At 40.3% G+C, this 11,969-nt stretch overlaps 1 protein-coding gene and 1 pseudogene across 17 annotated transcripts in view; both read right to left on the minus strand.

Moving 5' to 3' along the window:
- CASK (calcium/calmodulin dependent serine protein kinase) overlaps positions 1-11,553 on the minus strand; it is a 412,700-nt gene extending 401,147 nt beyond the window's left edge. For 3 of the 17 annotated variants that reach the window (XM_004064027.4, XM_055376440.2, XM_055376432.2), the window contains exon 1: positions 11,284-11,549. In XM_004064027.4, the coding sequence (XP_004064075.1) occupies positions 11,284-11,342 (59 nt within the window). In that variant the 5' untranslated portion in view covers positions 11,343-11,549. Of the gene's footprint in view, positions 1-11,283 lie in introns of all 17 variants that reach the window. The other 14 variants (XM_019019387.4, XM_055376441.2, XM_055376434.2 and 11 more) reach the window with 10 other exon arrangements.
- Positions 7,612-7,707, minus strand: LOC115932511 (uncharacterized; annotated as a pseudogene).
- Positions 11,554-11,969: the final 416 nt, after the last annotated feature.

An 11,969-nucleotide genomic window follows, 5' to 3' on the forward strand; every position in this document is an offset into this window, starting at 1 on the left:
ATATGGGTGTTTCTGAAATATATATTCTGGGATTTTCCTTTTTTCAGTCTTGGAATTTCACATTATGAACAATTAATTAATCTGTCAATTGTCTAAATGCAAACATAAGAAGTGTGATACAAAATTCCTTCTTTTAACAATCTTGGGAGTTTTTCACAACACTACGGAATTATAATCTAGAACAGACTTGGAAACAAATTATGAAAATCTGTAACTCAATACTGTATTTTCTATGTACATAAGAGGCAATGACAGTTTTTTTTTAACTTTTTTTATTATACTTTAAGTTCTGGGATACATGTGCAGAACGTACAGGTTTGTTACATAGGTATACATGTGCCATGGTGGTTTGCTGCACCCATCAACCCATCATCTACATTAGGTATTTCTCCTAATGCTATCCCTCCCCTTGCCCCCCAACCCCCGACAGGCCCCGGTGTGTGATGTTCCCCTCCCTGTGCCCATATGTTCTCATGGATGAAGCTGGAAACCATCATTCTCAGCAAACTAACACAGGAACAGAAAACCAAACACTGCATGTTCTTACTCATAAGTGGGAGTTGAACAATGAGAGCAATGACAGTTTTAAAAGAATTTTTTTAAGACAGTGTCTTGCTCTGTTGCCTGGGTTGGAGTGCAGTGATTACAGCTCACTGGACAGTTTTTTTGTTTGTTTTCTGTTTTTTTTTTTTTTTTTGAGACAGAGTTTTGCTCTTGTTGCCCCAGCTGGACTGCAGTGGCACAATCTTGGCTTGCTGCAACCTCCGCCTCCTGGGTTCAAGCAATTCTCCTGCCTCAGCCTCCCAAGTAGCTGGGATTACAGGCACGCACCACCATGCCCAGCTAATATTTGTATTTTTAGTAGAGACGGGGCTTCACCACGTTAGTCAGGCTGGTCTCAAACTCCTGACCTCAGGTGAGCCACCCGCCTCAGCCTTCCAACGTGCTGGGATTACGGGCATAAGCCACTGCACCCGGCCTGGACAGTTTTTAAAAAGACAGAAAGCACTCTTCAATATATTTCCTAGGCTGGGTGCAGTGGTTCACGCCTGTAATCGCAGCGCTTTGGGAGGTTGGGGCAGGAGGACTGCTTGAGGCCAGGAGTTTGAGACCAGCCTGGGCAACATAGTGAGACCCTCTCTCCCTCCCTCTTGCAAGTAATTTATATATATATAAAAAATATATATATAAATATATATGTTATTATATAATTTATGAAAGTTATACTTTTTTTAAGTAATATATATGACTTTATTAAAATTTCTTCAATTTTCCCTACCTGTATTCCTCTACTCCTTTTTATAAATGAGGAAGCATGCCTACAAAGATAACATGAGTTACCCAAGGAGAAGACCGACAAATCATTCAAGCCTCACCTCCTCTGTAATGATTTCCCCAACTTCCTTCTCCTACTAGGTGGTCACACAGTCTCTGGATTTCTCAGTTAATGTACTCACTCATTCAACAACTGCTGACCAAATATTTTACTATGTGTCTGTTGGTTACCAAGTTATGCAGAGGATATGTGCATGAGTGTGTGAATAACTCATTTGAGCTCCCTGAGGCCAGAGAACTCAGGGAACAGTGTTTGGTGAATAGCAATACGTAATGCTAAATGACGAGTTAATGGGTGCAGCACACCAACATGGCACATGTATACATTTGTAACAAACTTGCACGTTGTACACATGTACCCTAAAACTTAAAGTATAATAATAATAAAATTAAAAAAATAATAATGACAATGGCAATTAAAATAACAACCTTTAGACATTTCACATAGATCATGCTATTCAATCCTCACAACAACCTTACAAAGTATATACCATTAACCACATTTTACAGATAAAGAAACTGAGGGTCAGAGAGGCTAACTAACTTGCCCAGGACCTCATAGCTAGAAATGAATGCATAAATGAACAATGAATAAAAGTTAGCACCACTAACAATTTTACACACATGGTAGAAAAGAATGTTCATTTCACCATATTATTTATGTAATAGAGCCTGTGTTTAGCACTGAGAATGTGCACATTTGGAAATTGTTGAAACTTATGTACATAACTGCCAAAAGTAATTTGAGTATCTCAGAGACATTCTAGAAATAAAAAATACTCATGCTGCACTTTACAATTCACTAATCCACACAAATGGTTTGTGAAGCAGCTATCATTCCTTTTATAAATAAGGAGAAAATAGCCACACTGTGCCCAAAGGTTACCAGATCAGAAGGGGGCTGCCTAACAAGCCACGGAGCAACCGCATTCCATACCTTTAGGGGAAATCACATACCAAGGGTAAGAAAGAAGGCCAAGAATTGATGATGCTTTCTAAAAACACAAATTAGAATCTATGAAATAGCAGTAGTATAATGGTAATCTGCACACCATGGAAGGACTAGAGAGAGAGAGACCTCTGTAACTGAATGAATATCATCATCCTTTAATTTAAGAAAACATTAAAATCTGCATGTAGTTGAGTGGTAATACAGTGTACTTCTATCCTAGATTTAAATATACCAAAATACTCTAACTTCAGGGTTAAAAGCCTGAAATACAGACTGAACATAGTATATTTTAGATATTATTAAACTACATGAGAGACAGAACAATCCACATTCTTACCTGCAAATGATTCAAATACTCAAAACGATGATTACAAAGCAAAAAGGAAAGAAAGTATATTAAAAGAAATCACAAAGATTGGGAGAAAAAACAATGTACAACAGCCCAGTAATAAATAGAATACAAGAAGCTGAAGTGAAATAGCACGCACTTAGATACCAAAAAACTGGCTTATGTACAACGAAGCAATCGTTTCTTATTGTGAATGGATGTGGACAACCAAAAATAGCCAATGAACAAATTTAGTTAGGAGGTGACGGGAGAAGAAATGTGAAAGAGGAGGACAGTACCACATTCATCCAACGTGGACAAAAATCCTTGAGGCTAGAAAGAATTCAGTTTCCTACAGTAGAAAGATATAAGACAATAACAGTGGTTTGACACATACCAAGAACTTAAAGTAAATGTAAAGTATCTAAAACTTACTTTGTCACTTCATGAAAGGCTTCCATTTAATTGACAGTCATGCACAAGCTCGGGAATGAAAAGGACATAATCTTAGGAAAACCAAATGATTTTACCTAAAAGCCAGTCATCAGAAATCTGCAAAACACAATTAGAGTGAAAAAGAAATCTACTTTGTTTTTACCCTAAATATGTTGGTTCTGAGATAGATTTACAGAGAGATAGTATAAAATTACTAGTATCCACAGAAAAGAAGCCAGACCTAGCTTCTCAGACACATCACGAATTGACGATTAAACATAATATTCATTTTGATACGTGCTTTAAATTGTCTGTCTGTTATAGCCACATGTGTTCTTAGTCCTCAGAGTATATTGGCATTTTACATTATTGATCCTCCCCCCACTTTTAAACTTCTGTGCAGTCCATTATCCTGATTCTTCTAACTCTATGAGTTATACTCCAAACCACGAGCCCTAGAGCAGTCAACCCCCAAGAACTTGTTCACTCAGTTTTACTTCCACACAGATGACTCCCAAATCTTCACTGCCATTCCATACCTCTCACCCAAATTCCAGCTCAGCATTTCCAGCAATGTAAAATTACAAATGGCTTGCACTCAATCCAAAGCCAAAGTAACAATCCATACGACAGAATACTGGGCAGCAGTTAAAGAGGAGATAGAGACAGCCAGATACATTGACGGATATGACAAGATCATCAAGTATATACGATTATTAATGAAAAATCAATATTTCAGCATAGTATACAAATATCTCACTTTTAAACAAAAAGCTTCCAGAAAGATGGAGAAGAAACTGAACAATGGTTACCTCTAGAGAATGGGGATATGGATGGTAGGAGAATTGAGACGGACTCACTACTTATCTTTGTATCGCCTATATTTTAAATTGTATGGCCGGGCACAGTGGCTCACGCCTGTAATCCCAGCACTTTGGGAGACCAAGGCAGGTGGATCACCTGACGTCAGGAGTTCGAGACCAGCCTGGTGAAACCCCGTCTCTACTAAAAATAAAAAACTAGGCTGGACGCGGTGGCTCACGCCTGTAATACCAGCACTTTGGGAGGCCAAGGCGGGCGGATTACGAGGTCAGGAGATCGAGACCATCCTGGCTTACATGGTGAAACCCCATCTCTACTAGAAATACAAAAAAAAAAAAAAATTAGCCGGGCATCTGTAGTCCCAGCTACTCGGGAGGCTGAGGCAGGAGAATGGCGTGAACCCGGGAGGCGGAGCTTGCACTAAGCCGAGATCGCGCCATTGCACTCCAGCCTGGGCGACAGAGTGAGACTCCGTCTCAAAAAAAAAACACACACACACACACACAAATTAGCCAGGCGCGGTGGTGCATGCTTGTAATCCCAGCTTGTTGGGAGGCCGAGGCAAGAGAATCACTTGAACTCAGGAGGCGGAGGTTGTAGTGAGCCAAGATCGTGCCACTGCACTCCAGCCTGGGAGACAGAGCGAGACTCCATCTCAAAAAAAGAAAATAAAATAAAATTTACTACGTGCATCATTACTTTTATAATTTACTGTATAAAAACTAATTAATAAAGAAAAGTAACACAAAATTATTAAATCTCAATGTTGGAAATAAACATTAACTTCAAAACAAACTAGCTTCGGAAATGAAATTTTCCCAGGGTAGAAGTCAGAGACTCTATACTGACTTGGGCTCTACAACCAATACCATAGTGGCTCCAGGACAGAAAGGAAGGAGAGCAAGTTCTGTAGCATCTTAAATCCCACAGCATAAATCCAGAGCCATATTTGGTGCTTCTAGAATCTTCACTGTCAGTTGCAACTAAAAAATAAAACCAAAAAATGTGAGAACAGCACATCCCATCAGCTTGTTGGCTGGGGTCCGGTACCTGCTCTGCAATAGTTAACTCAGTCTCTTGATTATTTAAGGTGTACAGTGCTGGCAAACAGCTAGAAGCTCACAGACTCAGCGGCTGCAGCTCACTACATGGTTTTCAGAATCAGAGAGAACAATCTCCGTATTTTTATCACAGGATAAAGGAATAACTATCCTTTGGAAACCACTCCACCCCACTTCCAACAAACATCTACCTCTGAAACCTTATTACTTCTGGTTTGGCAAGTTAGGGGTAATTAATCAACTATCCTGTCTGTTGGGGCAAGGGAAATGGAAGAAAAAATTTGGAGAGTAAAAGAAGTAGAGAAAGTTCCAAAACAAATTATATTTTGGACAGATGGCCAAGAGTCTATATTTCCATTGCTAGATTTACCAGTTAGTTTGGTAACAAATGCTGATGTTTCATTAAAGAGAAAGACAAAAATAAAAAAGAAACAGATGAAAGAATGAATAGTATATGGAACCTCTACTGAAGAGATAAGAAATTTAACCAGAAAGTCAAACAACTAAAATTTGCAGTATAGAAACTCTGAAAATGAAGACATGTGTCTTTAAGAAAATCCAACACAGTATTTTCACAACTTGAATTAGCAGCAGAATGCAGCATGAAATGAATAGACTTTAAAACCATGGAACCGCGTTGGAATGTGTGATCTTAGGCGAATTACTGATCACCCCCTCTGAATCTCAGTGTTCTCTGTAAAATGGGTATGATTAAATAATACATCCAAAATGCCTAACATTAGAGGGATAAATGTCAATTCCCTTTACAAAGTAAGCTTTAAGTTATAAAAGTTTTTTAAACAACCTTATGTCAAAGTTCCTTTAAATGCAGTGCTCCTACCACATTTAAAATGTGACAACGTTTACGAAAATGTAATAATTCAAGAATAATCTCAAGAAGCAAGGTATATCTGCTCCTTTAATTTATTGAGTAGAACTACAGCTGGAGACAGAATTTTCAGTTTAAAGGAAATATCCAGGTACACAATTTAGGGACACTTGAGACGTAGTTCATCAGGTGAAACTGTTGCAGATACAAGGAAAAAATGGAGAGAGCTGAACTGCGTATGTCAAGTACATAGAAGCGTGTTACGGACATAAAAATTAAGGGAGTCCACAGGAAGTATTTATGAAGACAACTTCAAACAATACACCCTAAAGCAATCTGTAAAAAGCAGACAGGAAGAGACTAGAGAAGGTTGTATACATGCAGAAAAGCAACGGAGTAGCTCTGTTCTCCCTCCAAATGATCCTAGGATCATCAGGAATCAATATTGCTTCCCCACTCCCATTGAGGCCTGCTATCTGTAGGATCCACACCCTGAGTTCAAAAGGTTTTTCCTATGTAGAAGTACAGCTTAACTCCCATGGCTTGCATTCTTTCTGGGCCACCAACAATTTAGCTGCTGATCACTTCTTTTACCTTGTTACTTGGCTGTCACTGTGATCATGCACTGCTTTCACGATCACTGGTATTTTTGGAATATCTACTCATTTCTGGAAAATTCTCGGTTCCTTCAGGCAAACACTTGATCTTTTCCTAACATTAAAAACTAGTTTACCTACAAAGTCTAGTTAAAATTTCCGGGAAACATTTTTTCAACACAATGCGAAATTCTCCCTATGGTACTAGAAACCCAAATCACTGCATGAATCAATACATGTGAAAGTCGTAGTAATTAGTACAAATTAGTAAAGCTGAATTTTTCTGTATGCTGAATTATATACTTTACATATTATTAATCCAGTATTTACATAAAGACTGCATTAACTCAATTCTCCAGCTAACAGCATTACTGGAATCACAAGTATGTAATTTAAAGCATGCAAGCAACTTAACCACACTCTTTTAATAGAGTGTATGTACAAACACAATCCATACTAAACTGATAAATTTCTTCATATTAAATCAAGCCATTATAGTGGAAAACCATCATCAACTGTTATTGAAGCAATCCTTGTTCTGTGTTGTTCCAAACGTCAGACAATCGCCATGTTAGCATTAGATGAGTGTCATAAATCAATGTGGATCTTAAAAGGCCCAAGAAATCAAAGCCAAACACAAGCTAAAACTAAATTTTTACACAATAAGGCTGAGAAACACAAGTGCATAGAAGATAAAATCCATGTTTTAGCCATTTAGCTTCAATACCTTCCAAAAAGAATTTATTCTACTTTGTAAGAATTGCAAGCCTCTGAAAAGCCAGTCCCAAAATATTACATACATAATCTAAGTTTTAAGCCAATGATTCCTCATTACAGCTGCATATTAGAATCACACAGAGAGCTTTAAAAAAATGTCAGTGACCAGGACCCAGTCCCAGAAACTGGACTTCACTGCTTTGACACAGGGCTCTGGCGTTGATCTTTTTTAAAAGCTCCCTGGATGATTCTAATATGCAGCCAGGTGGAGAACCACCACTTTAAACTAATGCAGGCTCTTGGGACAATAATTGCTCTGAGGTTGATAAACATGCTTTTTTGCCTTTTAATGAGATTTTATTAAAACTACTCAATTCATTCCACAGCTAATGAAAGGCAGTTACATTGCAAGCACTGTGTTAATGGAGAAAGATGTGTAAGAAACATTCCCTGCCCTCAAGAAGCTCCTTATTAGTGAACTAGAGAGATCCATAAATAAGTAACTGTAATTAAATAAAAGTGCTCTCGAGGTGTAAGCAAATACAGCATGCCTCACAAAGTTGCACGTCATCCTTAAGCAAGGGTCATGCTGCATCATTCCAATTTTAGTGTATGTCCTACCAGAGCAGGAAAGTCTGAAGCTACAGGCTACTAAACAGGGCAAGTATTCACCTAACACAAGGTAAAAATGGTGTGTATTTTGTTATTCCCTTTCATACACACTGCTGTACCAAGAAAGTAGGCATTTTTCTATGTTTTAATTTCGATGAATTGTTTTAAATTTCCTTCATGTAGTATTACCGGTTGTACACTTACTTATAATTGTAAAAGATACAGTAAATGATCATGACATAAAAATTAGTCATTAACCTTATTTGCATAATGCCTTTCCTTTCCAGTAATTGCTACATTTGCTAAGACAAGAAGTTTTGGGACTATGATAATGTCGTATTATTGGAGATTTGTTTCAGTCATTTAAAAGATAGTTACATAGAAAATGTTATAGAACCAACAGGCATTGAAAGGAGTTTCTGCAAGTAAATTTTCAAAAATGAGAAACACAGGGAAAAGAGTTTTAATTTTTAAAAAGGGAAACAGCATCCTTCCAATATTTGTAACAAATTGGGCACATGTTCCCTCAAAGACAGCTTTAACAAGGGTAAAGGCTGCAACCACTGGAAAGAAAACATATTCCAAATAATGATCTTATATTTCAAAACCTCATTAACTCTGTAAGTTATCTTTCTCAACCAAGGGGGAAAAAAACACACTGAAGGGTCTAAATTAAACGAGAACTTTCATTTATGCCATCAAGTAAGGCCAAGTACACAGTGGGTAAGTGAGTAGGTGGTTGCGTAGGTAGAGGAGTGAGTGGGTAGTCAATTAGTCTTGAAAAGTGAAATCTATTTTAAAGTACCTTAGTAAAAATTAAAACCTATTAAGATCTAGTGGTGAAAAACAACTTGTGATACTAATTTGGTAAAAAAGAAAATCAAAATTCCATAGAACTTGGATAGAAATCAATAAAAAGGTTTTCACTACATGTGAACATCTTCAAGGGCTTTCTGTTCAAATTCAGAGGTGAACAAATTATAAGTTAAAAATGTATGCTGTCAAGGTCCCTGCAAGAAAATCTCAAGCTAATTTCAATTTCCAGATCAATATATCCTAAGACAATTTACTAGAGAAACCTTCAACCTTTACTCAGATTGAGGAACACTATTATTACATTCTTTAACAATAAGGCTAGCTTGAATTCATTATTTCACATAATGGCATTTTATAATTGGCACTGACCAAGTCAGATTTTGTAGGATATGAATGAGATTTCACAGTTCATAGTAGTTAAGGTAGCCATAGAGTACCTATCACCTCAAAATTAGCTTGCTGCCCCTCTTTATGCAGCTCTGACACAGTCAGAAAAGATGATTTTTTTTCTCCCAGGGGTGTTTCCTGAAAAATATTCTATCAATTACAAATCAGCAGAATACGGACTGTGTTAATGTGATTCTGACCATTTCTTTTTGATATCCAAAGAGATCACATCATCACCCTTCCAGACTTTAAGGAATCAGAACTAGTTACCAAAACTGATTCAGAGATGGCTATTTTACATCTTCACAATACAATTAACATTTTAATCTCACATTTTCCAATTATGACTTTGTTAGTTCATTTACATCAGCTATAACTAAGATGCAACAAACATCATTCACCCACACATACAGTCATTTGGAGGCTTTTGGGAAACACCTAATTTATCTTCACTGGGTGCTCCTAAGAATGAGGAAACCAAGGAGATTTTTGATACATTTTTCTCTCTAGAACTGTGCTATTCACATGTGGCTACTGGGCACCTGAAACGTGGCTGGCCTGACTGGGAAACTGAATTTTGAATTGTATTTAATTTTAATTAATTAAAATTTAAATTTAGAAAAAGGTACTTGATTCGGTTATTGGAAAACTTTTATGTATATTGGGAACAACTTGGGTATGTGAATATACTTTTGCAAACGCAAATTTTATGAAACCTAAATACAGATTAAGTATTTCTGATTTTCATCAGAAATGTAGCTTAGTGTCAGAATTGAGATGTGCTATTAGCGTAAAATACACATTGGGATTTCAAAGACTTAGCATAAAAGATGTAAAATATTTCATTAATATTTTTCATATTGATTACATGTTGAAATGTTAAGTTTGGCTCTACCGGGTTAAATAAAATATTTTATTAAAATTAATTGCACCTGTATGTTTTTATTAAATGTGGCTACTAGAAAATTTTAAATTACAAATGTGGCTCATAATATATCTTTTGGACAGTGCTGTTCTAGAACACTTCCACAAGCACTTTAACAGGACACATTTGGATACTTTCCTTTTAAGTCTGGCTGGTCATGTAACAATAGGGCAAGGAGTAACATGTCCTCACATCAATTGGGTCTGAGTAAAGTGTGTAGCAAGCTCTACCCACAATTTCACCATGTGAGGAAACACTGTAATACCTCAATATGGAAAGAAAAGGAAACAAATTAGCACTCAAATTGAAATTGAGTACTGCAGACAACTTAAAAGAGATAGGGCCAACTGCTCTAAGGTCTTGGTTTCATTTCCCAACTGTGGACCTTAAAATAGACAATAAAGCACCGCTTCCAAAAAAAAAAAAAGAGGTAAGATATTTCAATGTTAGCTCTAGCGATCCTTATTAAGCAAAAATTTGCTCTTAAATCTTATCTCCTCAACTTCTAAAGCCGCAGAATACACGCTGTGTTAGGAAATCAACTTCAGATTGCCAGCATTTCCTTCACAAGCAAATTAGCAGGATTGTGCACTTGGAATACTGTTTGACAAGAATGAAAAGGAAACTATTCAAAATAGATTTAAGGAATGGACAATTAGATGAGGAACTGCAGATTTAATTCTCAATCAGCACTGTGATTAATCTGATTCCCTGCTTTTCCCCAGCGTAATTATACAACACAGATGAAAGGATGAGCATTTGGACTGTCAGTTCTATATTCTAGACCAGCCCGGTGACTCAAAGCAGACGGCTCTACCACGCTAACCACCATCCCAACAACAGTCGAGGGGAGCCTCGAGCACTGATTGAACAGTCATTGCATAACAAGGCATTAAAAATTCGAATGCCCCCAACTCTTTCCACGTTCGTGTACACCAGGAGGGAATTTGCTGAAACTGAACGCACCCCGTCTTAAATGATCCCCTCCAATCCGAGCATGGGGTGTACACAAAGGCATCTGTCTAATATCCCGCACAATAGACACACACCCCACAATTAAAACCCTGGACTCTCTCTCTCACCACACAAGCAAAGGAAATGCAAGCTGCTCTGTTTCAAAAATGGTCTATGGTACATGCAAGGTAACAATAACCCCAACTGAAGCAACTATAAAATCGGCTGTGCCACGTCCCTGTGCAACCGTCAGATAAAATGCAGGCAGCCGGCCCCACGCCTTACGGGGTGGCCAACCTCGGCTCGGTGGCCTCAATGGACCGCTGAGAACCCCCAGGCCCCCGCCTGGCAGGAGCTCCAGGTACACGTCTATAAATACTCCAGGATGAGAAGGACGAGAGGGGAAGAGGGGAAGGAGGGAAGGCAGGGGGCAGGCCCCGAGCGGGTGCGGGAAGACCGGGGCATCACTGAAATGCATTTTTCCACACTCCCGCTCCCTCGCGTGGAGACTCACTTTCCGATCACCTCGCACAGCTCGTACACATCCTCGAACAGCACGTCGTCGTCGGCCATGGTCCGGAGGGGATAGCGGCCGCAGCGTGGAGGGCTTCGAAAACGGGGGTGGGGGCGCCCAAGAGCTCAGTGCCCAGCCCCGGGATCGCCTCCTCCCCTCAGGACCCGCGAGCCCTCGGTGCCGAGGACGCTCGAGTGGGGCCGCGAGGCCCAGAGACTGCGGCGCCTTCCTCTGCAGGCGACCGCCCCGGCGCGGGCGGCGGGGCCGGGGCGCGGGAGCGAGGGCGGCCCGGGCCCGGCGCCGCCCGCCCGCCCGCTGCTTCTCGCGCTGCTCGGGCCGCGCTGCCCGGCGTGCGGATCCTCGGGGACCGCGCGGCGTCGCGCTCTCCGCTCGTCAGCCCGCGCGGGCCGCGAGGCCGCGACCGCTCCCTCTGTCCGAGGCCGGCTCCGTCGCGTCGCGGAGCAGCTCGGGCTACAGAGGGGGCCGCGGCAGGACCATGGAGCGAGGATCGCCGCGGAGGGAGGTGGCGGCGGCGGATCGGCGCTGGGGACCAGGAGGCGGCGGCAGAGACGCTCCCTCCTCTTTCTCCTCCTCCCGCAGCCGCCACCGCCCGCCCGGGAGTGGGAGGGGGCTTCGCGGGACTGGCGCTCTGTGCGGGCGGGAGCCGCGGCCGCCGCCTTCTGCTC

Source organism: Gorilla gorilla, chromosome X, assembly GCF_029281585.2.
Source record: "Gorilla gorilla gorilla isolate KB3781 chromosome X, NHGRI_mGorGor1-v2.1_pri, whole genome shotgun sequence".
Taxonomy (NCBI): domain Eukaryota; kingdom Metazoa; phylum Chordata; class Mammalia; order Primates; family Hominidae; genus Gorilla; species Gorilla gorilla.